Here is a 17,188-nt window from a genome sequence, read left to right as displayed (position 1 = left end):
TTGTCTGTGTCAAAATTGCTTTTCTCTTTAATAGGAATGGAAAAGAAGCACCTCAGAAGAAAATCCAAAGCAGCTCAGAAGAAACACATGAAACAAAAGCTGAATGCTCTTGTAACACACTCCATTTGCCTGTCTACACGAGTCATTAGACAGCTCAGTTATTGATGACACATTATGAGGTGCCACATATTGTGTTTGGACTGGTAGTGAGTGTGTCTGCAGGCCTAAAGGAGACATATTGGGACAGGAAAAAATATACTCTTTCCAATACTTAGCTGAGTGGGACACTGCAGCTGTCACACCCCAGCTCTATATCAAGAGGTCTTCTCCCTGCAGAGACTGGTGACTCTCAGACGTTGCTCCCCGCAGCAATTCCCCCCTCCCCTCTTTGTTCCTCCAGAGTCAATCAGGCAGCGGCGTAGATCTCAACAATATTGTTGGGATGCAGCACGGCTGTTCAGTCAGCATATGGCAGGGAGTATATGCTGAGTTTGGGTCACAGGAGTACATTAGCAAATCTACTTCTGTTACCCAAAAGTGAACTAAAGCCAACAAAAAGGTTTGCCTTTAGTTCTCTTTTAATCTTTTGCAGCATTTCTGCATTTCCTGATAAAACTGGTTGTTTCATCTTAACAATCAGTTGGCACTAATTTTGTAATAACATTATGTTTATGGTACCAATCAAATGCAACTATGACAGTATCACCTGCAAAACACAAGTTATATTTTACAAAAACAAAACTTATGTCTTAAGATAATAAAGGGTAGTAAAGGAGATAGCAAAATTCTGGCGAAGCAAGTTATAAATGACGTAGTTGCATATCTTATCAGTAGGATTGTGCATAATACAAAATCAAAGTTCCTTTCTTGCCTAACATTCTCTTCATGAACCTAAATAAACTACTCAAAAAAGCATATATCCAATATTGTGAGGCAATCATTTTTCACCTAAACCTCCTGGTATCAAAGATTTCAATCTATATTTCATGTACTTTACTGCTCAGCACATGTTTTGCTGTCTATCCATATTTGCTTTGATAATTGAAAACTGTGTTTACAGATACTGTATATCTGTAATAAATAAGTCAAGGCAAATGGACTTGCTGTATTTTTTTTTAAAGACGTTTCATTGGTCATTTGACCAGCTTTCTCAGTTCAGAATTATCATTCTGAATTGAGAAAGCTGGTCTGATGACAAGTGAAACATCTTCAAAAAAATACAGCAAGTCCAGTTGCCTTGACTTATTCTTTAAAGATATACCATGACCAGGATTAATGAGAACCTTCACAGACATGTGTTTACAGAGCTCAGTAGCTCAAACTGAAATGTAGGCACATAACTAAATGCTTTAGAGCAGTGACTCAGCCCCCTATCTCCTGTTTTTCTTCCTGATCTTAGTGATAGCAGTCAGAAGTATAAAAAAAAAACAGAGGGGCAAACCGGTAAACAGCTTCTGCGGTACTGTAGAAGTATTAACAAGGTAATGTTTTCTCCTTATAATTTCACTATTTACCCTAGGCATAGCCCAAGTTAAAGAGAAACTCAACTTCCAAAAAATTAAAATGAAAGAATCATAAAAAAATGAATATAGCATATATAATTGCTACACAATCAATTTTGTAATTCAATGTTATTAAAATTGCCTTTCCATTTAAAACTACAGCTGCTGTAATTTTCTAAAACTGTCATAATGCAATATGGCAACCTGCAGGCTTTCTGTACACAATTGCTGTGATTCAGCTGGGGCCGGGTGACCCGGGTGTCACTGGGTGTAAACGGACGCTCACACGGCTGCCCATAGACTTGCATTGGGCATCGGATCGGGTGAGCCTAAACAATAGTGAACATTGGGAGATAGTAGCAGCAAAGAAGTAGAATTCTAGGGACACTTGCAGCAACAAACCATTCAGATAGAGTGACTTGGTGCATTGATGGTCTGCAGGAAAAACAGCTTGTTTAACCTTGATTGTCCTTCCTAACCTCCAAGAGAGTTATTCAAGGTTTCCTATTCCATGTTGTGTGTTTATCTGCTGATAAACTAGAGGGAGATAATAGATATATTTTGCAATATGCTTTAAAACATAAAAAAAGACTTTGCACGTCTTACTTTGTTCTCACTGATAAGCCATCTGCAGAATGCCAGAACTATATTACAATGTTATTTATTGTAAAGTCTGAGTACAAGAAAAGCAAGACAAATCAGTAAACAGGACAAGAAACGCAAGACAGTTCAGAGTACGAGAAAAGCAAGATGGGTAAGTCTGTGAGATTTACTGAGAGCGCAGGTTGCCTACATTAGTCATTTATGTGAATTTTACTTTTGTTCTGCGATGATAAGGTTCTTATATCAGGAGTAAGTACACAATTCTATTTCTTTCTCTGTATTTTAACCAAATAAATGCTCTGTATATTATAGATAATGCCTATGTCAATATAGAAAGCATTATGTAGATTGACAAGCACTATGTAGAAGTGAAATGTTTATAGTGATAATGTATTGTAAAGTCATTATTGTATCAGCATTTCTAAGATATCTTTAATGTGATTGGCTGACTATTGAGATTACATGAATAATCGCAGAGTGAGAGAAAGAGAGAGAGATTAAAGCTGGTCATTCATGCATTGACTTCTTTTGTTTAAAATTGTTTGCAAAAGAACAAAAGAAATCTAACAGATTCCTCCATCCATAGTAAACATTGTTGATGGACGAATCTGCCCTGCCGGGATATGTATTCTGACAACAAACATTCGGGAATTGTATGGTCAGCTTAAAACTGGCCATACACTTTACAGCCATCGCACAACTTGAGTCGTGCGATGGTTGTAAAGGTAATTAAAAGCTTATACGATCTGCCCATCCTGGACAGGCAGATCGTACTTGCGATCATGGCAAGCCCGCCCCGCTGAGGGGAGGGCTTCCGATGACTGCAATGCTGAGCGGGCAGTGTGCGTAAGATTTTCGGCTGGTTTTCCAACATGCTCGTAAGACAAAAGACGTGCGACCGTACAGTAGAAACGGTCGCACGCCTTCCATACACCTGCCGATTATCGTACGATCGCGGGATTTACCGCTATTATCGTACGATAATCGGCAGGTATATGGCCACCTTAAGAGTGGTTTTCAATCAGTGATTGCAAAATAAAAGGAACAGTAAGGAACATACAGCATAAAGGTTGATTTAGTGAATTGTCTGGTTAACAAAGTATGTATGTTCAATTTGCAAAGTAAATATTAGTTAATAGGACAAACCTGTGTGCGCTTTGAATATCCAATCAGGTTCCCCTTATTTACTGACATTGACTTTTCTAAGTGGACAAAAATACCCGTTTAGCAAATCAACTAGGAAGCACAGCATATATTTATATATATGTACATATTGCATGCACAAACAGATTTATAGCTGTCCCGTGTACATATGTATTCATGAACTCTATTGAGAAACATTTTTCAAATTATTTAAACATATTTATATTACAAAAATCTGATTACACACATATATGTCTAATAAAACAGTATTAAACTATAGATCTCCGTTAACTGCAGTAAAAAATGACCAACAGGAAGGGCACCTCCAATCCTGTACACATTAAGGCCTCATTCACATGGAGCGTGTTGCTACCTACAGCGTGGAGGGATGGTTGTTAATGCACCCAGAGCTGCGGGAAGAAGTGTGCGGGCAGCTCATGCAACTCAATGGAGACACAAGAACTATGCATCCTCACAGACTTCTTCCCGCAGCTCCAGGGTGCAGGGCCATAGCTACCATGAGGCGAGCGAGGCACTCGCCCCAAATGCAGCTGAGAGGGGGCGCAGCACAGGGCGCCATGGCAACAGGGGTGCCAGGTGGCCAACACAAACGCGGCTCGGCAGGGAGAAGAGGGGCGGCACAGGATCCATCTTCTCCTCGGATCCCCGCTGCTCTCCCCCACCTGTATGGGCAGAGGCATCGAAATGAGAAATAGAGCACTGTAGCCAGCGGGCGGCTGTCATCCAGGATGGCCGAGTTGTGAGTAAAGAGCCGCTCGGCCAGGATCTGACAGCCAGCGGCTCTTTCTCTCCTCACCTCTCGGCCATCCTGAAGTGACAGCACTGTACACACACACACACACTAATGCACATATATTATTATACATGTGCTAAGACAAAAAATTTGTTTTGGACGAAATGAACGGAAACGAAAAATGTTTTTAATAGGTTCGTCAAACGAAACACATTTTTATGTTATTTTAGATTTAGCCACCAGCACATTCCACGTACAATCATCCTGGAGGCGTGGTGCATGACGCCACATGATACTGCGCTTGCGCGGTGTCGGGTGACATCACACGTCTGTTGGGGGGCACAATTTTCTGTTCTTGCCTCGGGCGCAAAAGGAGCTAGCTACAGCTCTGCCGGGACGCATCAACCACCGACCCTCCATGCTGTATGGAAGAACACGCCCCATGAGAATGGAATGCAATGATTTTCTTTTCTGAGTTGTGATGTTGAGGACATCTTGCCTGGTTAATAATGCAATCTGTTTTATATCCTTTTAGAGATCTTAAATTACCTTCTGATTCTGGCTTTGGTGAGCACAGCTTCAACACGCCATGCTCAGAGAAAACCAAGAGATGGGGAAAACCACGAAAACAAAAGTATGGTAGAGTGCATTATTTTTCGACAAAAAGTCAAACAATGCGTCTATTTTTGTAAAATCCCCTGTAAAGAATTGACAGCTTGAATCATAAATGGATAAGATTTGGGCAATTATGGAGAGAGCTTGTACATTTCCTAATTGGGTTTGAGTAGATTAATAAATTATTTGTTTGATTCTAATATCTTCTCAGGCAATGCTGACATTCATGGCAAAGGTTTGGCTATAGTGTGGTAAAGATAGACAATGTTTAAGAGACCAATAATCTTCTCTACCTTGTCTTCCTATGAATAAGAGAGTCCATACTATACGCCTTCTGCCATGTGTGCTTGTACCAGATCCTTTGAATCTATACCAATGGGCAGAAACATGCACATTGGTCTGCACTCTGCAGTGCACAGCAGAACTTTTCAAACTGCACATTCATTTTGAAAAGTTCAGCAGTGCACCTCCCTGTAGTTTCTGTGGGAAAAGATTAATCTGGCACATAGAATTTGGGTTACTTTAATTAAATACTAATTAGTACAGGGTATTTAAAAGCCTAACTCCAGCCAAAACCTTTCTTTTTTTGTTTTGCTTGGGAGGGATTTAACCTTTGGGTGCTTTGTGCACAATGTAAGGATCACTTCAGAGCTGAACTCCATAGAAAACAAAACAAAAAAAACCCTTGCAGTGGGGTCCCCCCCCACTGCAAGGGTTAAATGTTTGGTTATGCCCAGGGTACCCAGGACTAATATCTAGCCCCCACAGCAGCTGGCACTCAACTATTCTCTCTGATGCTTTGGATTGTGGGCTGTCCCTCAGTATCCTTTTGTATATGTACTTTATGAAGCCAGAGTGCCTGTGACCAATGGAGTGCTGAGGAGAAGAGGCTACGGGGGTCTCATTAACATAAAGGGAGCATGCAGGAGCAAGGGATTAGTTAAGTAAAAGTCATATTAACTGGTACCCTAGGCATAAACAAGTATTTCACTTTTGCAGTGTTAGGGGAGCCCCACTGCAAGGGCTTTTTTTAAGGAATAAATATACATCTGTGAAATGCATTCACATTACTCCATGTTTTGCTGCTTTCAAAACTCTGTTAACAAACAAATGAGTTGATCCTGTCAGAAATAAAGTGAGCTTCTAACCTCCTGTAATGAACTGCCAGTACTGGGTATTTTTTGCTGTATTTTGCACAGACATAGATTATAACTCCAGCCAAAAGTGTGTTATTCTGTTTTGGATAGCGTAGGGAGCTATACTCAGGAGTTAAATCTTAAAAATGTATTCAAGTACCTTAACTATTAACAAAAATGTATCTTATTTGTGTATCACTCGGCTGTAGATCCTCAAATCATCTCTGAATTGGTGCTGACACTGTCCTTCCTTCTGGAGGGTGGCTACTTTTGTCCCCATGGTCCCTGTGTCTTGTAAAGTAGTCACCGCTCCCATGATAGACTATAACTTCAATACAAATCAGCCAACTTAACATGAGATTGTAGTCCATCAGGGGAGCGAGCTTGGAGTGGTGGCTACTTTAAAACACACACAGGGACAACAAAAGTAGGATGGAAAGTGTCAGCAGGAAATCAGAGATGATTTGAGGATCTACAGCCGAGTGATACACAAATAAGATACATTTTTGTTAATAGTTAAAGCACTTGAAAGCATTTTTAAGATTTAACTCCTGAGTTTAGTGTCACTTTATAAACCTTTATCATACACATCTGGTTATTGTGTATGTGCATTTCCCCTCTCTTCCTGTCTGTGTGAGGGTGTGTTAGAGAAACAGGAAGTGATGGGAAATCAACAGTTTGCATGACTACTTGCAACCAATCATCTTTTTATTTCATATTTCTAGGGCAAATTATAACATTTAAGTTAAACTGATTGTGCACTCGAAAACAGACAGCATCTTACAACCAGTTTCTGCAACTCCAGCAGAAGCCTAACCACTTTCAATTGACCAAAGTTCCCACACTTAGTTTCCATTTCTTTGTTATTTATGCTGAGCTTATTTTAATGAAAAATGTACATATCCTTTGCATTGACATGCCATTAGGCTTCTTTCCATTTATTACTGATTTCTACATCTAAGAAACTTCCTTTATAGAGTTACCAAAAGACTGCAGTGACATCCCAAGAAACAAAGAAAGTGGAGTGTATGCTATCCAACCCAAAGATTGTCCTCACCCATTGGTTGTGTATTGTGACATGACAACCTATAGTGGAGGCTGGATTGTCATCCAGCGGAATTCCTTTAACTCAGAGATTGCATGGGATGAGTCCTGGACTACTTACAAATATGGCTTTGGCAACGTTGAGAAGGATTACTGGCTGGGCATTGAGTATATTCACCAGATCACTAAGCAGAGGGTCTACCAGGTCCGTTTTGTCATTCTTGACAATAACAATGAAGAAAAATATGCTGATTACAACCTGTTCAGTGTGGAAGATGAGGCTAATGGTTACAAGCTGAGGTTGGGCAGCTACACGGGCACTGCCGGAGATGCCATGTCTTCAGTAACTGCAGGACTCACACATGATAACATGAAGTTCACAGTTAAGGACAAAGACCAGGACACTCATGCTGGTGCTAATTGTGCTTCCAGTTATGGTGGTGCATGGTGGTATGGAGCATGTTTTGCCTCCAAGCTGAACAACAAGAATGGAATACACTGGCATGGGCTTTGTAACGGGAACTGCAAGGGATCAACTGTATTAATCCGGCCAGCAGATTACTGCATTTACCATGATTAACTACATTATAGACCCTCTTATACTGTATATTGTTTCAGTCGATGTCTATAATAAAAATATATACTCTGATTATTTGCTCATAACAATTTAAAGCTGTTTGATGCCAGAATGTGTATTCAATGTGTATCTTTAGAAAAAAAATAGCTGTTTTGGTTATTATTAAAGTGTATCATATCAATATATTGCAGCTTACCAATCTTTAAGTGAGGTTGCTGCATTAGTTTTTGTTTTTTAGGATTTTTTTTCTTTTCTTTTCACCTGGTGACCCATCCACTAGCATATTTCCTGCCTGAGGGTCGCTGCAATCACTCCTCCGCTGTTTCTATGGAGGAGCAGCATAGACACTCTAGGACAGAAGCATGATCAACATGTGGAGAGGGTAGTATTAGCTGGACCAGTGCATTTTGATGGACTCAAAAGTGACTAACAAATTAAGACCTAGCTCAGGCAAACACATTTTAGGCAGTTACAGAAACAATTTGTTTCTCTTTTGGAAAATAGTTGTAATTATATAAATAAAAGCTGACCATTAGAAGCAACCCTGACAGTGTTATATGGGTTGTCTCAGCCCTTTAACTGCCACTTTTGCTGGAAAGGTTGGGACGTTCACTGCTGTGTTAATGCTAGTGGCATTCTGTATTAACGTGTTACTCAACTGTTCAGTGGGTCGTTGCGTGCCTTCCACTGTGCTAGGAGAGAGGCACCTCAGACTCCCCGTAGCCCAGCACTGTCAGTCCTTGCACCGAGCAGCCATTCAAAATATGCTGCCCGGCACCGAGTGGCAGCTTGAGGTGGTGCAGTCTTGGGGTATGGCCACAAGGGAGCTCCATCTATACCTGCATTGCTTACAGCTCCGATGCATGCCCTGAACAGGTGCCTGGACCAGAGTGACGTCACATTCTTGCTTCTGGTACCTCTACAGGGCACACAGGGGAGCTGTACATACGATACACATATGGATGGAGTTCCATCACAGCACAGGAGCCCACACTGGCCCCCAGGCTGAGGATCCACTCCAATTCTCCTAAGGTAGTGGATCTTTAAAAAAATAAATAAATAATAATTTATAGGAGTGTGTATGTGTGTTAGAATGTGTCTGTGGTTGTGTGTGTCTCAGTGTTTTTGAGGGCCTGTTCACACTAGTACAGTGTGTTATTGCAATTAAAGGAGAACTATGAGGTGAGTGCTTTTCACTCACCTCATAGTTCTAGCCGACCTGTGACAATGAGACTGTCACATCAGCGAGCTGTAGCTCGCGGTATACTGAGCCTAGGGTGACGCTAGTTTGTGTCCTCCCGTTACCCTAAGGAGAACTATGGGGAAAAGCCCTGACCCCATAGTCCTCCTTTAACGCACTGTACCCCGCAATTGGACCTACCACACATTTTGGTGTGGGAGGTGCGTTGTGTTGACATTCATTTGAATGGCACCCCAACCTCACCTCCCACACAGAGTTCAATCGTCCCCACCGGAACTCACGGTACTGCAATGCCATGTGTTTCAGTGTGGTGCGACTAGGGTCGCAACTTAATGACCAAGGACAAATGCGGGTCCTGAGGTTACACAGGTTGAGAACCACTGCTGTATCATGTATGTAATTTTACATTTGTTCATCATCAGGGTGGCAACACTACTGTGTGATCCCCTTCAGAATGTACAGGGTTTTCACTCTGGTACAGAAAGTGGGAAAATAATGGCTCTACTGGCAGGATCAACAGTTAATAAAAAAAAACAACTATGTTACAGGAAGAGAAAAACAGGGAGAAAACCAAAAGTTTACAAAAATACAGGGGTATAGATGTTCATAACAACATGTATACACACACAAACAGACAGACAGGCAATGATTGTCTCATCCACTGAGACAATCATTGTCATGTACTGTGTCTCTTTGTGCAAATACAAATGCGAGAAAGAGTGAGTGTCGGTGTGATCTTTGATTGTAACTCTCCCATGGTTGTGATATGGGTTTCTGTGGGGCTCAATTGCTTGATTGTGGTTGCACTTCCACCTACAAGGGATCTCACAGAGGGCAGGAGGGGGCACCGGAGAAGTCGATTCGAACAAAAAACAGAAGTGCCACCAACCAAATAGGAGACCCAAGGAGTTTTTATTGGTAAGAATGAAAGCATCAAAGTGCCAACACAAGCATTCTCCCAACTGCTACCTGTGCACTTATATTTGTGGTCACTATCATTGTAACTTTACCTTCAATTCCCAGAGGATTCCCCTTTTGAATTACACCTGAAACCCTGATAAAGAGGGTCTGTGTTTGCCCCCCAAATTTATTGGCACTTTGATGCTTTTATTCTTACAAATAACAAAAATCATTTAGGCTCTTCTTCATTAGGTGGCTCCTCCTTTTTTCATTCTAATTATTGTGGAGGTGACCATCTTGGTAGAGGGTAGAGATAGGGCTTTGTTTCCTCATGTCTGAACTCCCATCCACCCATACACACACCTGATCTGATGACAAGTGGCGTTATGATCAAGAAGCAGCAGGAGCAGCAGATCCTAAGAATAAATAAAGCAGAAATACCCCAAGTACCACTTACTCTCCAGCAAACAGTAAGCAACACAGAAGTTACATCACCAAATCAGAGGCCAGGCGCACACTTGGGTCATCCCGGGACGCGCATTCCAGGACAGCGTGATCATGTGCGGTTGCACACAGCGTTTGCAACACAGACCCGAGGAAACCCACACAAACAAGTTAATAACATACAAACTCCATATAGATAACATCCTTGATGAAAATTTAACCCAGGATTAGGGATAAGCAAATCTCAGCCAGAACAGCAAATCCAGCTTGAAGTCCATGGAGCCCAAACTTAGCATCAAACCCCATTGAACTTGTTAGTAAGTTCTGGCCATGTTTAGGTCTAATGGGTAACCTATTGTAAAAAAAGACATGGGAAGATGGTTACTGCCATGAGCAGATACCTTCCTCAGAGAACGTAACATACAGGGGTACCGGTACTCTTAACACCTAAGACCACAAAGGGACTCATATACACACATGCACACACTACACACACACTTACACATAAAGGTTGAACTCAATGGACCTGTGTCTTTATTCAACCTCAAATATTATGTAACTATGACTATGGTCACTGTAACAGGATGGAGAAAGACACAGTTTTTCTGTAATTCCTTAAAAAACACTAACATAAAGGTTTGGACAATCCATTGTAAGCAAGCCAGCCAAATAGCTAGGTAGGAAACTTAAAGCAAACTTATAAAGAATTTCAAATTTCAGATGTTAAAGGGCTACACATTACATCGTAATTACACTTTTAGCATTAAGCCGAGAAAACAATATGTAGGTAAACATACAATATGTTTGGGAACTGTGCATTATCAGCTGTTGAGGAGTTAAATCATTCCATTAGAATAGATCTTGAAAAAAATATGAACTTTGTACTTCTGGCATGGCACAATTGGTGTTCTACATAGAAAGACAGAGGAGAAGAGGAGCAGTACAGCAATTCACAGCGCGTGAAGATCAGTCAACTCAAATGGGTGAGTCTAGAAATGACAGAAATATATAAAAGCAACTCTGCCTTGTAATCATACTTTCACATGCAGTTTTAATATGATTAATATGTTTCATTTAAAGTGATCCTGTCACTCTAGAAGCAATATCACAATGCTGTACTGTAGAGCTTACTAAAGCATATATAAATCATTTTCACCTTTTACTGAATGATCATCTGTTAAAGATCAGCTTTTTTTGGTGTTTTCTATGTAAGTCTCCAACACTAACACTGCAGATTGTAGTAGACTGAATTGTAACATTGTGTCCCTTGACATCGATCCATTAATTATATTACGGGTACAGTCGTACACCCTATTGAGTGTATATGCATGTAAAGGTTTTCCAAATAATCAATTTGCTTTTAAAAGATCTATTTTTCAAGAGCTATTACTTGATAAGAACTTGATAAAAGTACACCTCAATCCTAGCAGAAGTATTCCCCGGGGTACAACTGCTGGCTGAGAACTAGACTATCAATGAGCTGGAACTGTGCTATTAATTGGGAGTCTGTGGAGGCTGATGGTGGAATGCAAACAGCAAATTGCCAAAAAAGCCAGGTGACGTAAGTATACATGTTTCGCTGATGGTGAAATTGGTATTTTCACTATACAATCAATTTTGCCAAAATTCCTCTGCTCATCCCCTGTCAATAAACTTGGTAATTTTTCAAAGTCAGTGATCGTGAGATTGGGGTATGGTGAGTGGAGTGGAGGCAGTAGTTTAATAGTAATGCATGTTTGGTGTGCTGGGCAAAAAGCAATGCTGTAGCTTGATAGTGACATGCTAACATATCAATAAATTCTATATTGATTCATATGTTTCACATCAGAGCCTCCCCTGCACATCTGAAGCCCCTCTCTTTACATCAGAGCCCCCCCCCACATTGTACATGAGGAACCCCCTTCACATCTGTAGCCCACCTTTAAATCAGATGTGCTTCAGACACCATGATGAGATGAAAATACCATTGCCTGTATCACATGATCTGTAATATGGAGAAAAAACAGAATCCAAATCTTTTGTCATATGGTGTAACAATTTAAAAAAATATATTTTCTTGACAAACTACAGGCAACTTTTATAGCTTTAAATCCACCTCCAACACCCGAAAAAAATACCCTTGTAGGGAGGCCAAATGGCACCAGCCAATTAGGGGCTTGAAAGCTCGGGTGAGAGCTAAAAAAAGGACACTACCAACCTTGACAGTTGGCATGCCTTAAAAGTAACTGTTTTGGGAGTCTTTAAATTGGTGGGTAATATTACTCTTTAAGTCTATGGTTGCATCATTAACCTTACCTATCACTCTGGCAGGCTATGGCACTCTACTCTATGATGCTCTGTGTTGTGGTCCCTTGAAGTCCTCCCATATAATGCAGGGTTATTAGTGCTGCTGTCCAATGCCTGGTGGAGACCAAGATGATGAGGGGGCTCCACTTACACCTTTTATCCAACACCACTGGAAGTAGTGACAGGGAGCATGAGGATGAAGAGTGACAGTGTAGGTGACAACAACATAACTGAGACACAAGCCAAGGTCAGTAAAGCCGAGCAGCATGGTACCAAATCAGGAGGCAGAAGCAGAGTTGGGATACAAGCCGAGTTCAGAGACAGCTGGGCAACAGAAGTACAAAGCAGAAGGCAGTAAGCAGGATCCAAAAGACAGGCTGAGGTCACAATTACTAAGCAAAGGTCCAGAGGCAAGTTTGTTCTTATACAGGTAGGCAGAATTAGCAGGTCAGGTCACATGTAAATCAGGAACTAGCTGAAGACCACGCAGGTCTTGCAGAGGGGCCCCACTGTAAAAGTTTTTTTCATCTGGTGCTCAGACTTTAAGTCTATTTAACTATTTATTAAAGTAATAATTTTGTGTTTTAAACTTTACAAATCATTTGTAACTAAAAAAAAATTAAAAAATTTTTTGTAGGTATAGAGATAAAAAAATAACTCATGGCTGTGGTCCAAAACGTTCCTTCTTTTCCGCTCTCTTTTCAACAAAACTATTCCTAAAGACCCCTGGTTTGCACTTTTGAACTTTAAGCCTCCATCTCCCACACAAGCTCACTTTGCTGATGTCCGCCGTAGGATTTATTATTTTTTCATTAACGAAAACCTGTCTAGTGTTCTATTGTTCGCAGAAGAAATTCCAAAAGGTTTGGAGTGTGTGGATTTCTTATACTCACCCTGACATTTCCCCTGAGAGCTTGACATACATTTGAGCCTCTGGAAATGCAAGAGACCCCTAGATTGGGTGCTTGGTGCTACCCTTTCTCCTCACCCTCTTCATCTCTGCTGCTCTATCTCTTCTCCTTTCTTTTCCTTCACTTCGTATTCTTTACATTAATGTTCACTACTGCTATTGACCCTATAATATGGGGGACTCCTTGCCCACTGCTGTTATTATTATATTTCAGCGGTTGATAAGGAAAGTATTTGCTCCTGTCCTGTAATGTATATTTTATTCTACCACTGCACTTGGTGTATACTAGGTGGGGGGGTTCAAATTGTATTGGGCGGAGTGCCCTACATTCTGTATTTTATTTATTTTAAATGCATTTGTGAACATTTACTTCTCTATTGTTATTGTGTGCTTGTTAAAATTGAATACAATATTTTGAATATGAAAAACATAACTCACACAAAGACAATGTCAAGAAGTACTATTAAATCATAAAAATGTTAAAATAGTGTAAACAGGAACCAAATCATCAAACAGTTTACATCTTAAATCAATCTGCAAAACAATTCCACAGACCTCTAGTGCTAAAAATTAGTACTGCACATATTTGTAAGGAAATCTTTGTATTATACTGCAGTTGGTGTTAGGAATGATCCTGCTTAATGGAAATTTAGAGCATTAAATGTGATATAACAAATACTAAGCAAAAAAATTAAACATCTCTTGTCCCTCACCTGCTTCTGTACTGAAATTACAAGTAACTTTTTGCATTTTTTTTATGCGATTCCACATGACATTTAAGCGCTGAATAATGATTTTGGAATTATGTTAAAAAAAAACAGGTTTTTTTCTACATTTATATTCTATAAGTGATGGGACTGCCTATGTTGATCAAATGAAAGCATACCTAGTATTTGTTAAGGTGTGTTGAATGCTGGGATGCCTTGTGTACTTGTTCTGCCACAGGAGCCTGGATGGTCAGTTAGTGATGAAATTAGCAGCCATCATGTTGGCTGATTTTAGTGACAGAGTTAAGTTAGGTAAAGGAAAAAGGTATAGCATTTATATTGCTGATTAACGTTTGCTGGGCTCATTACAATATTTATTTTAAAAACTACAAAAATGCATGAATGGCCACCAGCTGTTCTCCACTTGATAAGTTACAGTTCCTTATATAACGTTGCAGCTAAATTCTTCAGAGAATGCTTTACGGATAAAATGCACAATTTTTCTGGACTTGATACAGTCATCTCTAGGCATAATGTGATTTAGATTTAGATTTAGTGCTTTCTTTTTAGGGATGTTACATCATCTCTGGATACTAGCTGTTGTTTCTGTCATTTCAACACGTCAAGGTAGCCGGAAACCAAGGAATGATAATGACGATGAGCTATTAAGTATGGTTTGTCTGAGTATAAATCCAACATCAATTATGTATATAAACATATAGATACATATAAATATATACGTTGAATACTGCATCTTAAAAGAAATGCACGTATTAGTTATCCATAAAGCAACTGATAAAAAAAACTTCACTCTAAAGCTGGCCACACACCTTACAAACATGGTTGTAAGATCATTTAAAAAACGTACGATCTGCCCATCTTGGACAGGCAGATCGTACTTGCGATAATCGCAAGCCCGCCTTGCAGAGGGGCGTGCTTCCGATAACCGCAATGCTGAACAGACAAAATCTGGAGCAGCTGTTCACATCAACCAACTAAAGATAGAAGCTAATTGGTGGCCCTGGACAACTGCTCGAGATTTTTTCTGCTCCAGTTTAGATAAATTCCCTTCTTAATGTACACAATAAGAAACCTAAAGATGAATCTCCCCATTAAGTACACAGATAGCAATAAAAATCTAAATGGGGTTTTAACACTTCCACACCCTACCCAGTATGTTGCAAAATAATGTGACAAAGTTAAATGCTTTTAAATGTTTTATCTTCATAGAGTATGAGACGGTTGAAACACCTGTAAAGTTTTTTTTTTGGTGTCTCATTAGGGAGATTTCCCAACATTTCCCATCCTGTAGACACAAGAGGAAATGAGAAAAAATATTTTCAAAGGGCGGGCCAAGCCCTCTTAGACAGTTGTAACAAGAAAAAGTGTCCCATTGATTCCTGTTCTGGTGGCAACTTACAATTTTAGATTTTCCCAAACAGAGATAGCAATAACAACCTGACAGTTGCTCTAGGAAAAAAAAAAAGTTTTGACATTTTAAATGCAATGATAGACAAACAGTTGTATTTAGTGTACTTAGTAAAGGAAAGAGGAGTTAATAAAGCATCGTAACCCAGGCAACCATTATTTATCTCTGCTTCATAAACTGAATTCTGGATTGGTTCGAGAGCTACTAGAGTTTGCTTATCATGATTGCTGTTTCTAAATGATTACTGAATAAGCCTGAAAATGTTGAGAAATGATTACTACAAAGTCTTGTGCTTATTACATAGACATTTTCATGTGTCTTATTGTGTTCCTTTAAAAGCTCCTAGGTTTATAGCTTGGCAACTTTAAGCTACATTTGACATTTCAGGAAACACTACTTAAGATGTTTATGGTGTTCTGGGTTTCTTCTGTTTGTAAGAATGATTCTTTTTTGTCATAGATTTTCCAAAAGACTGCAGTGGCGTGCCACGAGACAAGGAGAACGGAGTCTACATTATACGTCCCAAAGATTTACATCCACTAGTGGTGTATTGTGACATGACAACCTATAGTGGAGGCTGGATTGTCATCCAGCGAAATTCCTTTAACTCTGAGATTACGTGGGATGAGTCATGGAGTACTTACAAATATGGGTTTGGCAATGTTGAGAAGGATTACTGGCTGGGGATTGAGTATATTCACCAAATTACTAAGCAGAGGGTCTACCAGGCCCGATTTGTCATTCTTGACAATAACAATGAAGAAAAATATGCTGACTACAACCTGTTCAGTGTGGATGATGAAGCTAATGGCTACAGGTTGAGGCTGGGCAGCTACACGGGCACTGCAGGAGATGCCATGTCTTCAGTAAGTGCAGGGCTCACACATGACAACATGAAGTTCTCAACTAAGGATAGAGACCAAGACATTTACAGTTCTAACTGTGCTTCCAGTTATGGTGGTGCATGGTGGTTTGGAGCTTGCTTCGCTTCCAAGCTTAATAACAAGAATGGCATACACTGGCAGGGGCTCTGTAATGGAAACTGCCAAGCGTCTTCCATTTTAATACGTCCTGCAGACTATTGCATCTATTTGGATTAGCAATGTCTAATTTCCATTCAAGAAGCTTTGTACAGGCATTTAAAACATCCCCTATGTAGCCAAAATAGGAAGAATCTCCAAATGTTTTATTAACTTCCTGTCTGTTTTATTGCATTCTACTCATTGCATTTTTTTGTGAATAAATGTATGATGAAGGCACTAGACTTACAGTGGTGGCTTCTATATAATGTGTCCTGAGCACTTTCTCCCTGTATGCTAAGGTGTTTCTTATCTTCACAGGCTGTCCACTTAACATTTGTAAAAACATTTAGCAGTATTAATGTTTGTCAATATATATTGTGTTTATCCTTCAAATTAAAGAACATAAAAGATAAATCATTGTTTGCCTTAAAATTATGTTTTTTAAAAACCTCTTTACTTTTACTATGCACAGTGCTACACATCATCCATGTGCTGTTAGCTCATGTCAGCAACAACCATACTTCAGAAATACAAAATAAACAAACAAACCCCAGAAGATATGGCAGTTGTAATGTTTAATGCACACCAGTAAACCCCCCAAAAATTGTTTTTGCTTTGGTTAGTGTCCCATATAAGATATCTGGCTTCTGCAGCCTGACCAGTGTGACATATTTTCCTTAGATAGTGGATACCAAATTTATTTAAATGTCAGAACTAAGCCCCTAAAACATTCCTTTACCTTAGTAAGACTGGGTTTTCTCTTATCCAAGATCTCCCGGCTGATGTACAGAAGATGGGACTTCAAAGCTCAATTCCAGGCAGATATAAAAGGCACAAATGAATGCCTCTCTGCATTAGTTAAGATATATTAAATGTACTTTTTAAATACAAGCAGTGTAAATACCTGAAGTTTTC

The 17,188-nt window shown here is 39.8% G+C and overlaps 2 protein-coding genes across 2 annotated transcripts; both read left to right on the top strand.

Moving 5' to 3' along the window:
* Positions 1-3,604: 3,604 nt before the first annotated feature.
* LOC108790877 (fibrinogen-like protein 1-like protein) lies at positions 3,605-7,377 on the top strand. The gene is made up of 3 exons (XM_018561237.1): positions 3,605-3,747; positions 4,538-4,641; positions 6,716-7,377. The coding sequence occupies exons 1-3, from the start codon at positions 3,605-3,607 to the stop codon at positions 7,375-7,377; spliced, it is 909 nt and encodes a 302-aa protein (XP_018416739.1).
* Positions 7,378-12,471: 5,094 nt separating this feature from the next.
* Positions 12,472-16,373, top strand: LOC108790876 (fibrinogen-like protein 1-like protein). The gene is made up of 2 exons (XM_018561236.1): positions 12,472-12,559; positions 15,711-16,373. The coding sequence occupies exons 1-2, from the start codon at positions 12,472-12,474 to the stop codon at positions 16,349-16,351; spliced, it is 729 nt and encodes a 242-aa protein (XP_018416738.1). The 3' UTR covers positions 16,352-16,373.
* Positions 16,374-17,188: the final 815 nt, after the last annotated feature.

Source organism: Nanorana parkeri, unplaced genomic scaffold (assembly GCF_000935625.1).
Source record: "Nanorana parkeri isolate BGI_ZX_2015 unplaced genomic scaffold, ASM93562v1 scaffold509, whole genome shotgun sequence".
Taxonomy (NCBI): Eukaryota; Metazoa; Chordata; class Amphibia; order Anura; family Dicroglossidae; genus Nanorana; species Nanorana parkeri.
The sequence above is the reverse complement of the archived record's forward strand: the minus strand, read 5'-3'. Positions and strand labels throughout refer to the sequence as shown.